Raw genomic sequence first — 19,168 nt, 5'->3', positions numbered from 1 at the left:
GGTTAACTGGAAAAATAAAGGGATTTTTGTTTTTAGAGCTCTATTACAGACAAAAAAAAACACAGGCTGAATACTTGCTCATTCTTGAAGGAACAGCAGATGAGATATGTTGTATACCAAAACTGGCATGCAGTCTGGCCTCTGAGTACACGTAGACGTGTCACTGGGATCTTTTGGAATAGTTCTTCTCAGGCGGCATTGAGAATTAATTTAGAAGGCTTCTCTTCAAAGACAGGAGATGAGATGAGTTCACACAGTGAACTTCTTAGGGTCTTTTATAAAGAGGTGCTGGAAAGCTGAGTAGGGTTGTGGTCTTCTCTCCTTCCTTGGGAATTCTCTTCTCTCCTTGGCAGTTCTCTCACTTTTTTCTTTTCTTCTCCTGCAGGCTGAGCTGAGCTGGGATTCTGCCCTTCAGGCTGATTTTTAAAAACTCCAACCCCTTTTTAAACAGTTCATTATCAACTCAGAACAATTCAAAAGTGCAACCGGAAACAGAAAGTCCACTTCCTGATCTGTCACTTCTCTGCACACATCTTCCCCAGTTACCATGGTTCCTGTTCTATTTTTAACTTGAGTCATGTGACAGGCAGTTGTCATACGAGTCCTTTCAGTGCCCTCTTGATGACCGTCTTGGTAAAAATACAGGTCTAAGATTTCTTCAGTTTGACTATGAATTCCTCAAAAGATATATTTAACAAAAACAGAAGCACTTTTATAACAATATGGCCACTCCAGTTTGGTTTATTCGGCACTTCGGATAGGCAACGTGAAGCCAGTCGCTGTAGCGACTACAATTGGAGGTGGTTTGGGAGACATTATTGTGCCTCAGATATAGTGGAGCAGGAGATCCAGTGCGGAGAGATACACCAATGCAGCCCTCCCTCTGTACTGCACTTGAGACTGTGCGATTGATGATCTTGTCACATGATGCAAGTAAAACAAAAATAATGATCAGTATATATGTTTAATTGTATAAGTAGCTTTTATACAGAAAAAACACTTGTGTTATAGGGGGTCCACAGAATTTTATAACATGAAAGGGGGCCTCAGAAACATAAAGGTTGTGAACCCCTCATCGAACACGCTTGTCTTCTCGTCATTAATTTTTAATTGCAGTACAGTAAATTTTGCCACCACTAATTAAAGTGCAAGAAAATCAATCTGAAATTCCAAATCAGCGTATAAACAACATCTAGCTATCGAATTAAACCAAAATCAGTAGTCCAATGGAGGATTTCAGGTAAACACAAATGTGACAAAGTTTCAATGCTTCATGTAAAAAACTCATTGATAGGATGTCTGTCCAGGTTTGGACAGTCTACTCCAGTTAGTGCTGTCTACTCTAGTTAATTCAAAGGTGCCGAATTTGATCTTTTATGTAATTTGACTCACAAATAAAAAAATTCTGCCAATTATTTTAATATAGTCACGGGATAACTTAATATTTTTGTAAAAAAAACAATTTCAAATGGTCAGATTTCAACAGTATCTGTGATTATTAATATGTGAGATGTAGTGACTTGTTAAGAATGAGCAGTGCGAAATCTAAAGTTTTGGGTCAGGATGGGAGCAGGGTGTTTAGTGGTTGGGTCGAGACTCCAGTTGCAGGCTGTGGGTTGAACTGTCGGTGAATTCTTGGGTTTTGTCTGAAGTGTAATCTTGTAAAGGCTTCCTTATGGATGCATTCACTTGACAGATATTCCCCTTGTTATTTGTAGAATTGCATTCGTTTCCATTGTTGAGTGTATCGTGTATTCAATGCAAGATGTTCTCAGTTGGCTTGAGTTCTTGTTTAGCATTCCCAGGAACAGCTTTTTATTAAAATTGTAAATGGATATTGATTTGTACATGCTCAAGATTAGGCTGTTTTCAAAATATCTGTCTAACACCATTGAAAGTTCTTTATCACTCTTGTGCATTTTTTTCAACTTGAAATTGTATGTACTCCATCTGCACTTAGCATGTTGACTCACTTGTCAGGAATAAGCAGTCTGTGATTGAAGTTGCACCAGCTTGAATAATGTGCAGCTGTTGCACAAGCTAAAGATTTAATGGTATTCCCCTTTTGATCTGTCTATAACCAGATGCCTTTTCCCCACTGCTCACCAGATTTATTAGCAGTTTACCCATCAAAAAGGCAAACTCTCATTATTAACCAGATTACCTGTTCCAGGTAATTCCCCAAAGACACATTGTACAGCGAGCTCGCCACTGGTATCAGACCCACCGGCCGTCCATGTCTCCGTTATAAAGACGTCTGCAAACGCGACATGAAATCGTGTGACATTGATCACAAGTCGTGGGAGTCAGTTGCCAGCATTCGCCAGAGCTGGCGGGCAGCCATAAAGACAGGGCTAAATTGTGGCGAGTCGAAGAGACTTAGTAGTTGGCAGGAAAAAAGACAGAGGCGCAAGGGGAGAGCCAACTGTGCAACAGCCCCAACAAACAAATTTCTCTGCAGCACCTGTGGAAGAGCCTGTCACTCCAGAATTGGCCTTTATAGCCACTCCAGGCGCTGCTTCACAAACCACTGACCACCTCCAGGCGCGTATCCATTGTCTCTCGAGATAAGGAGGCCCAAAAGAACCTGTTCCAGAATCCTCTCCCTGAATCTCAATTTTAAGACAACCACAAATTTCTACAAACCCATCATCAAGAACTGTGACCAGTCAATAACTAGCTTTCATCTCTGAAGAAACATGGCTGCATGTAGTGACACCACATGTCCCAGCCAGAATGGAAGGTGATTGGGTAATTCCCCCATCAATCACACCTGGAGATTGGGATTGATTTTACACGCATAATTTGCCTTATGTAACTATCCCGACTCTGTGTTTTTCTCGAGAAATAAACAATTTATATTATCTAACTATCTTCCACTCACTATATTTTGCTGGAGAAATCACACTGCCTTTATCAGGAGATGTTGCTGTAGTTTCAGTTATGAGTTCTGTTTGCTGCAGTTCATAGAGACTGTGGGTGAAATTGATCCCCGCCAACAGTGCGAAACAGTGTTATCATTGTGTCTAATCTTCTTTGTACTGAAGTTCACAGAATGATAATTTAAACTCTTTTTGGAGACTTGTTTCCTAGTCTCATTGTAACTTTGAAATTAAAAATCTTGGCAATATTTTCCAAGTCAGTAGAAAATAAAAACTGGCATGATGAAAAATTAGCTGCAGATTCGTTATGAGCCTGTTTAGCACTGCTGGCACAGAACAATTTCACCCCCCTTAAATAGCCTCTGTTTGCTGAGTAAATAGACTTTGTTGGAAAATAAACAGCTGAGTCCTGCCATAAGTTCTGTCCTGTCGCCAACTCATTGACTCACACAATGATGTCAATAGACATTCTGAAGAAACATACCCTTTAATTGCACACCACACTGAATTTACTGACGCTTTTCCTCTGCAAAGAGTCACTCCTGTGCAATTCTAGTTTAAAGTCTTCCTCTTTGGTTTGTGTCACTTTTTTCTAACAAAATGGTTAGTGTTTTTGGTAGACTGTTAACATTTTTCTTTGGCCTCCTTGGTCTCGAGAGACAATGGGTAAGTGCCATGAGGTGGTCAGTGGTTTGTTGAGCAGCGCCTGGAGTAGCTACAAAGGCCAATTCTAGAGTGACAGACTCTTCCACGGGCGCTGCAGATAAAATTGGTTGTCGGGGCTGTTACACAGTTGGCTCTCTCCTTGCACTTCTGTCTTTTTTCCTGCCAATTGCTAAGTCTCTTCAACTCGCCACTCTTTAGCCCTGCTTTTATGGCTGTCCGCCAGTTCTGACGATCACTGGCAACTGACTCCCACGACTTGTGATCAATGTCACAGAACTTCATGTTGCGTTTGCAGACGTCTTTAAAGCGGAGACATGGACGGCCGGTGGGTCTGATGCCAGTGACGAGCTTGCTGTACAATGCTTCCTTGGGGATCCTGCCATCTTCCATGCGGCTCACATGGCCAAGCCATCTCAAGCGCCGCTGGCTCAGTAGGGTGTATGAGCTGGGGATGTTGGCCGCCTCGAGGACTTCTGCGTTGGAGATACGGTCCTGCCACCTGATGCCAAGGATTCTCCGGAGGCAGCCAAAATGGAATGAGTTGAGACGTCGCTCTTGGCTGACGTACGTTGTCCAGGCCTCGCTGCCGTCGAGCAAGGTACTGAGGACACAGGCTTGATATACTCAGACTTTTGTGTTCCGTGTCAGTGCGCCATTTTCCCACACCCTCTTGGCCAGTTTGGACATACCATGCGCTTGTTGATTTCAGCATCAAGAGACAGGTTACTGGTGATTGGTGAGCCTAGGTAGGTGGACTCTTGAACCACTTCCAGAGCGTGGTCGCCGATATTGATGGATGGAGCATTTCTGACGTTCTGTCCCATGATCATTTTCTTGAGGCTGATGGTTAGGCCAAATTCGTTGTAGGCAGCCGCAATCCTGTTGATGAGACTCTGCAGACACTCTTCCGTGTGCGATGATAATGCAGCATTGTCAGCCTAGAGGAGTTCCCTGATGAGGACTTTCCGTACTTTGGTCTTCGCTCTAAGACAGGCAAGGTTGAACAAGCTGTCATCTGATCTTGTGTGGAGGAAAATCCCTTCTTCTGAAGACTTGAACGCATGTGTGAGCAGCAGTGGGAAAAGGTCCCAAACAGTGTAGGTGTGAGAACACAGCCCTGTTTCACGCCACTCAGGATAGGAAAGGGTGAGGCACCGCTATGCTGAATTGTGCCTTTCATATTGTCATGGAATGAGGTGATGATACTTAGTAGCTTTGGTGGACATCTGATCTTTTCTAGTAGTCTGAAGAGACCATGTCTGCTGATGAGGGCAAAGGCTTTGGTGAGATCAATGAAAGCAATGTAGAGCGGCATCTGTTGTTCACGGCATTTTTCCTGTAGCTGGCGAAGGGAGAACAGCATGTCAATGGTGGATCTCTCTGCTCAAAGCCTCACTGTGCCTCAGGGTAGACACGCTCAGCCAACTTCTGGAGTCTGTTTAAAATACTCGAGTGAAGACTTTCCCCACTATGCTGAGCAGGGAGATTCCATGGTAGTTGTTGCAGTCACCACAGTCACCCTTGTTCTTTTAGATGATGATGATATTGGCATTGCGCATGTCCTGTGGTACTGCTCCATTAGCCCAGCACAGGCAAAGCAGTTCATGGAGTGCTGAGAGTATAGCAGGCTTGGCACTCCTGATTATTTCAGGGGTAATGCTGTTCTTTCCAGATGCTTTTCCACTGGCTAGACAATCAATGGCATCACTGAGTTCTGATTTTGTTGGCTGTTTGTCCAGCTCATCCATGACTGGCAGAGACTGGGCTGCATTGAGGGCAGTCTCAGTGATAACATTTTCCCTGGAGTACAGTTCTCGGTAGTGCTCCACCCAGCGGTCCATTTGCTCGCACATCAACACGAACAGAATTTCTTATCCACAGCTGTTACATAAGTTTCTAAATTCACTTGAAAAAGCCCTCCAAAACACTTCTGCAGGGGATGCAGAGACGAAGTGGGCCCACATCAGAGACGTCATCTATGACTCAGCAATGACCACCTTTGGCGAACATGAGGAGCAGAATGCAGACTGGGTTCAATCTCACTTTGAAGAGCTGGGACCTGTCATAGCCGCTAAGCGCACTGCACTCTTGAACTACAAGAAAGCCCCCAGCGAGTTAACATCCGTAGCACTTAAAGTAGCCAGAAGCGCTGCACAAAGAACAGCCAGGCGTCGTGCAAATGACTACTGGCAACACCTATGCATTCGTATTCTGCTGGCCTCCGACACCGGAAACATCAGAGGAATGTATGATGGCATGAAGAGAGCTTTTGGGCCAACCATCAAGAAGATCGCCCCCCTCAAGTCTAAATCAGGGGAACCAACACTGACCGACGCAAGCAAATGGACCACTGGATGGAGAACTACCTAGAACTGTACTCCAGGGAAAATGTTGTCACTCTTAACATTGTACACAACCTAAAATTTAAATTTTAAAGGGCGGCACAGTGGTTAGCACCGCAGCCTCACAGCTCCAGGGACCCAGGTTCAATTCTGGGTACTGCCTGTGCGGAGTTTGCAAGTTCTCCCTGTGTCTGCGTGGGTTTTCGCCGGGTGCTCCGGTTTCCTCCCACATGCCAAAGACTTGCAGGTGATAGGTAAATTGGCTGTTGTAAATTGCCCCTAGTGTAGGGAGGTGATAGGGAATATGGGATTACTGTAGGGTTAGTATAAATGGGTGGTTGTTGGTCGGCACAGACTCAGTGGGCCGAAGGGCCTGTTTCAGTGCTGTATCTCTAAATATAAATTTAAAAAAAATATATAAAATGACAAAAACTGAATGAGGCCATCCTATGGGTCAAGACAAAGAATACTTCATTGGTTGCCCAATCTTGTGCTTTTCTCTCTCAAAAGAAGCTGTTCGGTATGCAAATATCCAGGTTACTATATGATGTCAGGGATGTGAAACGAGGGTTATAAGTAGAGATTTGAAATACTTGATGTATTTGGAGCAGCGAAGACTAATAGATTTACTAGAAGGTTTTAAAATTGTGAATGGTTTTGATAGAGTGAATAGAGAAAGACTATTTCCTTTGCTTGGGAAGTCACTGACTTGAAGTTCATGAAAAAATAATCCACCTGGACTCTGTTGTCCGTACAACATCTTCTAGAATAATAATACTCAGCTTTTGTCTGTTTGGATTGTGTTGATTGGTCAGTTTAAGGGGCGCGTCTGTTAGTGGGTTTATTTGGTGGATGGTGCCTTGGGCACATAGGGTGCACAGAGGACTGGAGCGCATGACACATGCGGCTGCCGACGGTTTGTGGCGGCGGTGGAAGTGGGGGTGGGTTGGTGGAGAACAAAAACCATGGAATGTAAAGGGAGCCCAACTGCCAAGTTACCCTGGCTGGAGAGATTGTTTTGGTAAAGAGAGGGATGGGGTTGGCAAGAGTGGGAAAAAGATGGCATGGGAGTGATGGAAGGAGTGAGATGGGGAAGGCATGAGAATGATGGTGATGTGGCATGGGGATGGCATTGGTGGGGTGGCATGGGAGGGGTGGATGAGATGATGGAATTGGTTAAGTGTGGCAAAATTGTGAGGGCAGTTATTCGACACAATTTATACTAAAGCTATTCTTTGTGCTAAAAATGAAAGTTCACTAGATTTGAGTGAAAAAGCTTTAGAAAAGCTGTCAGGTGAATTAAAAGATTCTGTGATAATACAGACAAAGAAGATGATAACACTCTATACCCTCCAGTGGGCATGCCATGTGCAAACTTAGACTCAAGGAAGGAACAGTTATAATTTTGCTACGAAACGTGAATCTTAAACTAGGACTCTGTCACGAAATAAGATTGGTGGTTAGGAAACTGTTTTCTTTGATAATGCTGAAATTATCATGGGTAGATTTCCAGGAAATAGAGTGTTTATTCCTCGAATAATATTGAGCCCATCAGATATAAACCTGCCTTTTCAACTCAGGAGAAAACGTATCCAAATTAGACTTTCATATTCTATGACTTGTTACGACTTAAGTGAGATCATTAATGTGAAAAATAGATCAATTTCAGGAATTACTCGACAAGATTTCACATTTTATAACTTTTATTATAACAACTAAACAAAAAGAAATCCCCATTAACTAAATCGTACTTTGCAAGTAGCTGATACCCCAAGTTACAAAGAAAGGTATTTTCTGATTAAAATTCTTGTAAACCTCACACCACACTTACATGTTATATAGTCCTTTTTGATGGCGAAATCCTTTGCAGTTTAAAGTCCCAAACTCCTCCCAGTTGTAATGTGTTAGATCTCCCAGACCTTTTCAAAAAATCAATGTCCTCTTCGCTCACTTCTCTAAGTACCTCCAACCTGGATGTCTGTGAATAAGGCTTCTCCTGGTGAGTCTGCTGGTCATCTACTTCTCCGCAAGCTTCAACTTTCAAAACAGGTTCAAGTCTTTGCAGCCTTTTACTGTAGTAGGCTTCTGAGAACGGGTGTCTCCACTTTCTCTTGAGGCTGCAACTGCTGGTTTCTTCTCTTACAGCCTGTTGTGAGGGTGCCACTGCTGAGTTTCCTTCTTCCAGCCTGCCTTGATGCCACAACTGTTGGTTTCTTCTCTTACGGCCTGTTTGCCTTCAGAAAGTCTGTTAAATTTATTTGGACTCAGAGGTCAGTAGCTTATTGTGTTGTTTCAAAATGCAGTGTCCAGAGGTCTGGTTTCACAAAACCAATTGAGCCTTCCCATTGTTCCCAGGTGCTAACAGCTGCCTTGTACATTTATATCTTCCGAATTACTGACTCCTTGATTTCTGACCCGAAAGTCTCGGAGGGCGGAACCCACTGTTATTCAGCTGTTAGGCCTGCAGTCTCTTTTTCAGAAGAAAGTCTTTGATCTGTATTATCTAGGTAGCCTTTCGCAGAGTGACGGTGAGGTCACCTGACCTTCTGGACTCCATGTTAAACGTTTATAAATCTCAATTTTTAAAACATAATCCTGTTACAAGGTTCAGCCTACATAACAGACTATAAACAAGTCACAAGGGCAGGTTATTGACAAAAGTTTGATATTTATATTCCTTGGCTTGTTTTTGCACGTGGACAGCTTTATGTAGCTTTTTCCAGAGTGAGAAGTTTTAATTTTGTTAATATAAGAAATAGGAGCAGGAGGAGACCATTTGCCCCTCAGGCTTGCTCTGCCATTCAATACGATCAGCTGATCTTCGGCCTCAACTCCACTTTCCCATCTGCTCCCCATCTCCCTTGATTCCCTGAGAGATCAAAAATCTGTGTCTCGGTTAGTCTTTGGTGAAAGAATAACTCGAAATCTTGCATTTAAAGAAGTACTGTTGCAATAAAGATACTACTTTGACCGCAAATATTTTACAGGTCTCTGCTAGTTTTACATATTTCAGTCAAATCACTGTTTTACTCTTTCTGGAGTGAAAAGATCTAGCACACTGTGGATGCGCTGCTGGTGGTGGGTGTATTTTCAGAGACTGTGGTTTTTGTGATTAGATATTGTGAGCATAATGCTTCCAACTGACATTTTAACTAAATGTTTCTGTGTTGGATAACTTTTCTTTTAGCTTAGTTTCTCCTTTCTTTGGCTCCAGAGATGAGTGGAAGCATTTGAAGCACTGAGCTTGTGGTACTGGCTGTTAGCACACTGCTAAGGTTGGCAGTTGGGAGACTTCCTTCTTTAATTGATTCTTCTCACGTCTCTTTGGCTGAATAGGCCAGATTTACATTCAGCTTTCTGGCAGGTGTGTGATCCCCATGTGTTAGTGAGCATTCCTCTCAGGCCAATGCAAAAGCAGTTTATGAGGTCACTTGCATTATATCATACTGTGTAAATGCATTAATTTTTCAGCCGACTAACTGGGAGGTACTGAGCTAAAACAATGTATTTTTGATGAACTTTCCCTGAAATACTCATTTAAGAGAGAATTGTTGCAAAGATTTTTTTTAAAGAAAATTAGAACAAGGAACACAACTGTTGAAACTGCGGTGGTGGGAATTATTGTTGATTTTAAAAAGGTGCTATAAGAGTTCTATTGCCACTGATCACTGGGAGCAGAAGTAAGATGGGTGTAATTACATGGTCAGTCAGTCCTTCCTGTTGTCAGAATATATGAAGGTGGGCAGGACATAGAATTACATGGTATTTAAAGCACAGAAGCAGGTCATTTGGCCCAACTTTTCTGTGACAGTGTTTATACTCCACACATTACTTCATCTCACCCTATCACCATATCTTTCTATTCCTTTCACCCTCGTCCTTACCTAGCTTCCCCTTAAATACATCTATGCTATTTGCCTCAACCAATCTTATATTTACGGCCGCTAGTTTTGGACCCCCCACAAGAAGACAAGTCTATTTCATCCATTGAGTCTGCCCTGTCTACCATCTAATCCATCTCTCCCTCCTCCATGGTCACCCGATCACCTGAGGAGTGACAAGAAAACCAGAGTAGACAATTTTGCGAGGTGAGGTGAAAGAAAAATAACACTGGGAAATTCCTGTCCAACTCTCTCTGTTAAACCACCTAGCCTCTAACAGAATCACACAAATATTTTGTTGTTATAACGATACATTATCCAAGAGAGTTGTAACTTGTGTCCAGTTTTGAGGAGGGCTTTGTTATCTTTGGTACAATACAAGTTCTGGGATCCTACTGCTTTAATGGTGTGTGGTGTTGTCAAGATGAGGATGATAATTAAATAATTTTCATTCTCACCAGTGTTGGAACCCCTACCTCAGGCACTTGCACAGCACCTTCGATGGATCATGCAGAAAGACCTGCTGGGACAAGATGTATTCCTTATTGGACCACCCGGTCCTTTACGGCGCTCCATTGCTATGCAGTATTTGGTGAGTCATTTTCTAGTTCAGATGCAAATATTATAGCTGAGTTGTAATAAATCATTCCAGTTTATTGATTTTGTCAAGAATAATTTTCTGGTGGGAAAGAAACCAATTTGCAGTTGACCAATGTGTAGAAATGAGTAACAATGACACAGTCAGGAAATTAGATCAATAGCACTTCCTCCTGAGCAAGTGCAGAGTAGTGGACCAGTAACCATTGCACATGTTAGTACTACATCTACATTTTGCAGATGAGGTTGTCTAACTGAAATTTGCGTCATATGAGATTTCGTGGTAGGTTTTCAATGCTTTATTTTTTTGTCAAGATCTCTATCTGCATATTTGAAAGTCTTGTGTTGAGAGTGCCCCCATAGTGTGTTATGAGATTTCTTCTGTTTTTTTTGTAAAATATGTTTTCAAGAACTTATAGTTGAATTATGGACATTGATTCATCTGGAGATTGCTGATATTTGTGGATTTTTTTTAAAAAAAAGGTCGACAAAAGGTTTGGGACTGAGTGAAATGTAAACAGACTGGAAGGCACCTGTGTCCAAATAATCCAGTCGGGGTTGTGCTTTTGACTTGGAGGAAAAAAAATGTTTGCAACGGAGTGACAGGCCAAGATTTATGTTTGTCATGTGACTTGCTTCTGAACAGTTTTGGTTTCATTTTGAACTGTTACAAAAAGTCAGTTGCTGTGTCCTTTTGTTTACAGTTGTTATAAAGAAATAGAAGGAATAAATATATCCTTTAAAAAGTATCTGGATGAGCACTTGGCACGTCATACCATTCAAGGCTATAGGCCAAGTGCTGGCAAATGGGATTAGGTAGACAGCTAAGGTGTTTTAATGCATCGGTGCAGACTTGATGAGCCGAAGGGCCTCTTCTGCACTGTATTATTCTGTGATTCTGTGTGCCTGCCAGGAGAAGACAGCTGATATCTTTCTTTCTTGAAAAGAATTCCTGCATTAAGTATGTTTACTATTTCCTCCTGTTGCTGTTTCCTGCTGTAAAGCCTGACTGGAGCATTCTGTGCTGCATCTCTTGTAAGCCTACCCAGAGTGATGTTTAACATCACCTGGAAGGAACTGTTCTGGGAAGATCCTAGTGACAGCTGCCTATTCACATTTGGGATGCCTAACCAACACAAAGCACATCTTTCCATACCACCTTTTCAGCCTGAGATTTTTCTTATTCCTTCTATTTCTTTGTAACAACTGTAAACAAAAATCCCTTGTTTTCTCTGGTTAGGTTAACCGGTTGTGTGTGAGGGCTAGGATAAATAAGGGGTTAATATTTCAATTTGTATGTATTTTTTACTTCATTATTGGTTAAAACTTGGTTTATAATAAACTAATAATTTTGTTTATCAGAGCAACCTGGTTGGTATGCTTTAGTCTGGGGTAGACAGAGTATCGGATTGACTGTTTTAGTAAGTGGGGAAATTTAAATATATGTTGTGACCTGTGGAGAAGTGGGATTAAATTAACAGTGCGCTCCTCCGCCTCGGTCGTAACAAGTGTCACAGCTTAATGTGTCTGTAGGGCAAACCCCCCCAACATTTTGGCAAGTTAATTATGCTAATTAGTTCAAATATTTGACTAAATACGAACCGAGCATTGCCTCGGACAAGTAGGAAAAGCTACCAGTGTGCAATCTGTTCATGTTTCTTCTGCAGCTGAGTATATCCTCCTTAAAAAAAAAAAATTAGTACTGAAATAATAATTCACAAAGATACTTTCAACTTGAGCATAAAGCTTCATTTTGGAAATCCATTTTGTAGGCCCTAAAAGGCCTGTTTCAACCTCCCATAGGAATCTGTGACTGGATGTCTGATGCTGCACACTTGGTGCCCACCGTGTTGCACTTTCTCTTGAAGAGTTGCACTCTGTTGGTTTGCTCAAGGCCCAGAGAGTGCTGTTGCGTGTCAGCATGTATCCTATTGCTTTTTAGGCATATATGGTTACATATGGTTACATATATGTAACCGAGACTGTTCCTGCTCTGCTTTCCCTGATGGCCACATAGATTGGCAGAGCACGTGTCTGGAACAGTCAGCTCTGGATTGAACTGTATCTGGGCCACTTACAAACCCCACCTCCAGTTTGCTTGATGCAGCCAGGACCCAGGCACCCCTCCTTTTGAATTTTTCTGCCAGAGTACTGCCTATCCTCCCCTGTATGCTGCCTAAAGCCCAGCCCCTCCTTGAGTATCAACACACCTAGGACATCTGCTGTCAAACCTCTGGCCCATACTTCCACGAACTCTCTGCGTAAACCTCAGACCACCAAGACCCCTACTTGCTGTAGGCCTCAGCCCCCATCCCGACACCTCTATTTCTCTCTCACCAATGTGTGCTGCAGCACCATCTTATCGCCACCTGGTTGCTGCATATACTCCTAACTAATTGTTGCTTCTCGGCTTCCTGCATACCCGGGCCTGTGTCAAAGGAAAGGCATGAAAATTCAGTACAGCAGTGAAGGAACATGTACAAGAGTCACAGGATGCAGGGAAGTACAGGCTGATAGAAGGAACACAAGAACAGCAGTTGGCCAGTCAGTCAAAAGGAGGCAGAGTGTTTGTGAAAAATAGAGTTAGACAAGAGTTATATGAAAAGAGGTTTGAGTGAAAATGTATGAGGCATATGGAAAGAGAGAAGAACAGATGGCATGAAAGGCAAAGCACAACAGAGAGCCAGAAATGTTATGAAGAGAGAGTTTTGTTTTAAGTAGATGTGACAACTTTTCTGGAGGTTTACTGGTACAAATTTATAGTTTACAATGCAAGGTGTTTATAAAGTCCATGTTCGACTTTAAACTTTCATAACTTCAGATGTGCACATGACAGAAATGTTTTCTTCCAATTGTTAATTAAGTTCCAATGTGGTGTATTTTTATTATAATGAGCAGTGAATTTCCTTCACAGTTCACCTTTTCTTCAACTGTTGCCATTTACAATCAGGAAAACAGTAAAACAGCATTAACAATAACATTAAAAAAAAATATGAATTATGCTCTTTATAGTTTGTTACTATCGTGTATGTCTCAAGTTATTTAAGTTTAAAGTTGCACAAGGGCTTGATAAACACACTGTATTTGCTTTGCTTTGTACACAGTATTTAAACAGCTCTGTTTTGGCAGCAGTTTAAGTTTAGCAGCTGAAAGTAATCTCTTTTATTCTGTTACACTGCAGCTTTTGGCAGTATTGGAGTAATAAATTATGTGTTGCTTAACACTGGAATGAGGAATACTTTCCCATCTGTGAGCCTCTTTTTTGGAGTGTTTTTTTTCCTCTCCTCATACCTAATTTGAAAATATAAGCAGTTTCCCATCAAAACAGACTGAAGTGTCTCTGATCCAGGTGAAAGATGCTTGCAGCAGTGCGACCAAAACATCTCTAGATGTGAGGGGCAGGACGTTGATAGAACCTCTGTGTAACATTAGAGGCTTAAGTAAATAAAAAAAAAGTATGAGAACAGTTGGATCAAATCATTCAATTGTGACTGAATTCATCCCGTCTGTCTCCCTTTCCACACCCACTTCTGTGAGTTTTTCCCCCCCACTGCACCTCTCGTCTTGCTTCATCTATCGTGTTGTCTTGTTCTTGTGCTCTCGTTGACTTTTGACTTTCAGGCCAGGTAAAGAGAAGCACATGAAAGATTGGGAAAATAAATTATTGTGCAATAAATCCAATACTTATTGGTTGGACTCAACCCCTACCTTTCCACCTTCTAGCCATTTATCCCCTTTTTGGCTAGAAATACATTCAGTTGGCTCCTTGCCTAATAATTTGCTTAGTGTACAAGTTTCAGCACTAAAATATTAAGTGCACTTGTGACCAAGAGATGAAGCAGTTGCAGGAAGGAAGGCAACCTGCATCAAAACTGTCAGCACCATGGACAGCGTCAAAATCACTATATGAGCATAGCTGTTTGCCAAAGCCCTTCACACAAGGATCTGGGTTAAGCTATTGATAGTGAGTAGACTTACACTTGGCACTGGACTTTGATATCTGGAGCATTAAGGTGACTGGTGGATCGCAAGCTGCCCTTTCACCAGTTGCTGCAGCATAATTTGGTGCAGAAACCAAGAGTTAATATGAGTGTTATTGTAAGGAATTTCTTAAGGCCAGGTTTGAAAACATCATTGATGTCACCAGAGCTTAATATCAATCATGATTGCAATGAGCCAGAGTTTAATGCACCAACTTTTTCTGATGTATATATCTTGGATATTGGAACACAGAATAAAATTTCAAAATTTGTGATATCAAACCTGGAGGTATGCCAACTGTTACAACCCGGTGAGAAAGGAGTCTAGGAGTCCCTCTCAGCCTTAACCTGGTTTTAACGTAACAGGGTTTAATTTTTAAAACACTGTGTTTTTAGCTCCCCTTTGGTGAATGCTTGTTCGTTGCTTTCCAATTATAAGGCAAAGAAACCAGCACAAATAGGTTTTCTTAGGTATACAAAAGAAAGGTTGAAATTTATTAAACTTGAACTTAAACTCTAATTCGGTTGACACCTACGGATACATGACGCGCCCACACTAGCATGCATACACGATACACACATGCAAATAGAGAAAGAAAAGAGTAGAAGAAAAATAAAGTTGAAAAGTTTGAGGCAATATCTGAAGATATTTTGTTACGGTTCTTCAAACTCACTGTAGAGTCCTTAATTGTAAGTAGATCTTGCTTTTCGTTGGGGCCCAGTGTTCTTCTTAAACCTTGTTTGCTGTAAGAGACTTTTCTCTCTTGGGGTTCATGTGTCTTCAGTGGATTCAGAGGCTTGTGAGAAAGAGATGGGAACAGACAGGGGAGATCTCCTTAGTCCAGGAGCAAACAGTCTTTTTGAGTTCAAACTCTCTGTGGCTAGTTCAAAAGACCCTGGAGCAGCCAGTTAGTCATGTGACCAGCTGGTCTAATCAGTCGTGGCTCAACCAGTCCTGGCCCCTGTGGATTGCATCACCCCAGCAGGCCCTGGAATGCGCTTCCCCACCCTTTCACTGTTCGGTGATCAAGGTCCATTGTGGGTTGAATGTGTCAGGGAATGATCCTTTGTCTACACAAGCACCGTCTGTTAGTATGCAAATGTTTTTTCCAGCCATGGCTGATCTGTTCAACAAGTCATTTCCTCACTGCAGCAACAGTTCAAAATCAATGTTCATATGACAAAACCAATGTGTCTTATTCTTGGCAGGTGGGGGCCTGCATGACACAACAGCGAGGATGATACAAATCGACTGCAGCAGGACATAGCTTCGCAGAATGGGTAGACAAGTGGCAGACTGAATTTAATACAGAGAAGTGTGAGGTGATGCATTTTGGCAGAAGGGTTAGGGAGAGGCAATATAATCTTAATGGCACTGTTCTAAAGAGTGCGCAGGGACATAGGGACCTCGGGGTCCATGTTCACAAATCCTTGAAGATGGCAGGACATATTGAGAGAGTAGTTAGCAAAGCATATGTGATCATGGGCTTCATAAATAGAGGTATTGAGTACAAACGCAGGGAAGTTAGGCTGGACCTTTATAAAATTCTGTTTAGGCCATAACTAGAGTATTGCATCCAGTATGGTCACCACACTTTAGGAGGGATATAAGGGTCCTTCTGAGGATGCAGAGGGGACTTAGCAGAATGATTCCAGGAAAGGGGAATTCTGGCTACAAGGACAAGGGAACGCAGATTTAAGGTTTGGGTGAGAGATGCAGGGGGAATGTGAGGAAGAACTTTTTATGTAATGACTTGGAACTCGCTGCCTATGAGGGTAGTGGAAGTGAAGGCAATTAATGATTTCAAAAGGAAATTGGATGGGCACTTGATGGAAATAAACTTGCAGGGCCACAGGGATAGAGTGGGGAATGGGACTGACTGGACTGGTCAACAGAGAGCTGACATGGACTCGATGGATTGAATGGCTTCCTTTTGTGCCCTAAGGACTTTTATTTATCGCTTTTAACATAGTAAAATATCCCAGAGTGCTTCATAAGAGCTTTATACGACAGGAAACCAAAACTTGGTCAAAGTGGAGGGACTTAAAGGCAGAGAGAGGGGTTTCAGGAGGGAATTCTGGAACTTAGTGCCGAGGCAGTTGAAAGCATGGCTGCTAATGGAGAAGCAAAGATAGTTGGGATTGCGCAGGAGGCCTGAATGGAGGGGCTCAGGAGATCTTAGAGGGTTGTCAGGCTGGAGGAGGTTACAGAGATAGGGAGGGGTGAGGCCATGGTGATATTTGAATAGTGGCGCAGTGGTTAGCACCGCAGCCTCACAGCTCCAGCGACCCGGGTTCAATTCTGGGTACTGCCTGTGTGGAGTTTGCAAGTTCTCCTGTGTCTGCGTGGGTTTCCTTCCGCATGCCAAAGACTTGCGGGTTGATAGGTAAATTGGCCATTATAAATTATCCCTAGTATAGGTAGGTGGTAGGGAAATATAGGGATAGGTGGGGATGTGGTAGGAATATGGAATTAGTGTAGGATTAGTATATAAATGGGTGGTTGATGGTCGGCACAGACTCGGTGGGCCGAAGGGCCTGTTTCAGTGCTGCATCTCTAAACTAAACCAAACAAGGATGATAATTTTTAAATCCGGGTGTTGCTAGACTGGGAGCTAATGTAGGTCTGTGAGAACAGGGTGATGGGTGAGCGGGACATGGTGCAAGTTCAGGTAAGGGCAACAGAATTTTGGATAAGCTGAAATTTACAGAGGATGGTAGGTGGGTACCTACTATGATTGCACTGCAGAGGGACAAGCAGCTGCTACTGAATCTGTTCCAATTCCTTGAATCACTGTCGAATGGGTCAGGGGGTGCATCCTTCTTGTGGTTAAGACGGTGGTTGCTATGTCTTCATGCATTTTATGATGACTTGTGAAGATCACCATGCTGCTTTTGAGGAGCTTCTGGTACCAGCTTTCTGCATAGTGATGGCTCCAGTCTGTGCTCGTCAACTGTGGAATGACCAACTAGTGGCTATCTTAAATAAAAGCAAAATACTGCGGATGCTGGAAATCTGAAACAAAAACAAGAAATGCTGGAATCACTCAGCAGGTCCGGCAGCATCCGTGGAAAGAGAAGCAGAGTCAACGCCTCGGGTCAGTGACCCTTCTTCGGAAATTGGCTATCTTCCTTGGTTGGAAGCAAGTGGGGAGACTTTGAGATCAAATTGACTCAAAAATAACATGTTTGCTGATTGTGGATTGTAATTGTGTGAATCCTCTGTGGCAAACCTGGTGATCTAATACTTCAGTTGGGCAGGTTCCATCCAGACCAATACTCAAATGACCCAGTGGAACAAAATACTGTTTGTTGCAATGGACATCCCTGGTAACTTACTCCATAGTTCTTCCCTGTCTTCTATTGCTACAGAAATCCTCTTTGTTTACAAATACTGGTGCCCTCTGGACCTCCAACTCTTAGTTTTTCCTGAGATGAGCAGACCGCTAAAATTGAAAGATCAGTTTCCTGCTTCTGAAAAATAACATAGAATGATACTTTTTTGCCATTTATTTTAATTCTCTGTTCTCTGGTTGCTAGCTGTATTGCCAGTGGGAACAGTTTTTCCTTATTTACTTATCAAAACCCCTCATAATTTTGAACACATCTATTAAATCTCCCATTAATCTTCTCTGCTCTAAAGAGAACAATTTCAACTTCTCTAGTCTCTTCAGATAATGAAGATCTCTCATCCCTGATAGCATTCTTGTAAATTTCTTCTGTACCTTTGGCAAAACTTTGGCATCCTTTCTAAAGTGCTATGCCAAATATTGGGCACAATACTCTGGCTGAGGTTTAACCAGTAATTTATAAATGTTTGGCATAACATCCTTGCTTTTGTACTCTCTGCTTCTATTTGTAAAGTCATGGATTCCATATACTTTTTAACAGATTAATATGAAATAAAAATTATTCGAAATAGTTGCACTCAAGGAGGATCAGGCGTATTCGTCTTAAGTTTAACATTATATCTGAAATATAACACTTCCAACAATAAGGAACTCTATTACTACTGCATTAGAATATCAACCTATTTTATAAGCTGGAGTGGGACTTGAACCCACAATCCTCTGACCTAGAGACATAGATTACCAACTGAGCCAAGCTAACACTTGATCCAAAATGATACGAGCAGCTTGGAATTTGAGGGTTTTTGACAGTGAACTGTCAGCATTGCCATCCTTACTCCTCTGACTTTGCAACTTCTGGACTTAGTGCAAGCACATATTAACATGGAAATCTTGAAGCTGCTGTCTGTCACTCACCTCTCCGCCACAGGCTGCGCTCTGGACCTCCACCCACCGCCAATTGATTTGGCAAGAATCTCTCCTTTTCTGCTTGCATATCACTGTTAGAAACCCCATAAAAAAACTTAAGCCTTGTTCAGTGAAATGTAACTGGGTTTTTAGCGGTGATCTGAATAATAACTAATGCTGAACAACTGATCTGGCTCTGACAAAATATGTAGAATGTTGTTAAATGTCTCTATTATGATTAGTTACTAGGTTTTTAAAATAATTTAAAAAAATGTTTTTTTTCATGATATTTCAGCTTCTACCATCACTCCATGTGTAGGCCCCAATCTTTATTTGGCTCTGTGTACAATTTTTAAACGTGATTTGACTTGGCGTATTTTATTTCCTGGTTGGTTGTCTGTGAGAATGCTTGACTGTGATTGGCTGCTTGATGACATCACTGCAGCTGGACTCTGGGAATCTCTATTAAGCTACACTACAATCAATTGCATGGTGAGAGAGGTGAAGTTCTCGCCACAAAGATTGCTAGATTTCTCTGAGGTTTTCGTTGAGGTGTGCGGTGAA

General features: G+C 42.1%; 1 protein-coding gene across 2 annotated transcripts in view; it reads left to right on the top strand.

Moving 5' to 3' along the window:
* Positions 1-19,168, top strand: part of vwa8 (von Willebrand factor A domain containing 8) — a 402,749-nt gene that overhangs the window by 18,744 nt on the left and 364,837 nt on the right. For both annotated transcript variants that reach the window (XM_068040239.1, XM_068040240.1), the window contains one exon: positions 10,233-10,363. In XM_068040239.1, coding sequence (XP_067896340.1) covers positions 10,233-10,363 — 131 coding nt within the window. The remainder of the gene's footprint in view (positions 1-10,232; positions 10,364-19,168) is intronic.

This window comes from Heterodontus francisci, chromosome 10 (genome assembly GCF_036365525.1).
Source record: "Heterodontus francisci isolate sHetFra1 chromosome 10, sHetFra1.hap1, whole genome shotgun sequence".
Lineage (NCBI taxonomy): Eukaryota > Metazoa > Chordata > Chondrichthyes > Heterodontiformes > Heterodontidae > Heterodontus > Heterodontus francisci.
The sequence above is the reverse complement of the archived record's forward strand: the minus strand, read 5'-3'. Positions and strand labels throughout refer to the sequence as shown.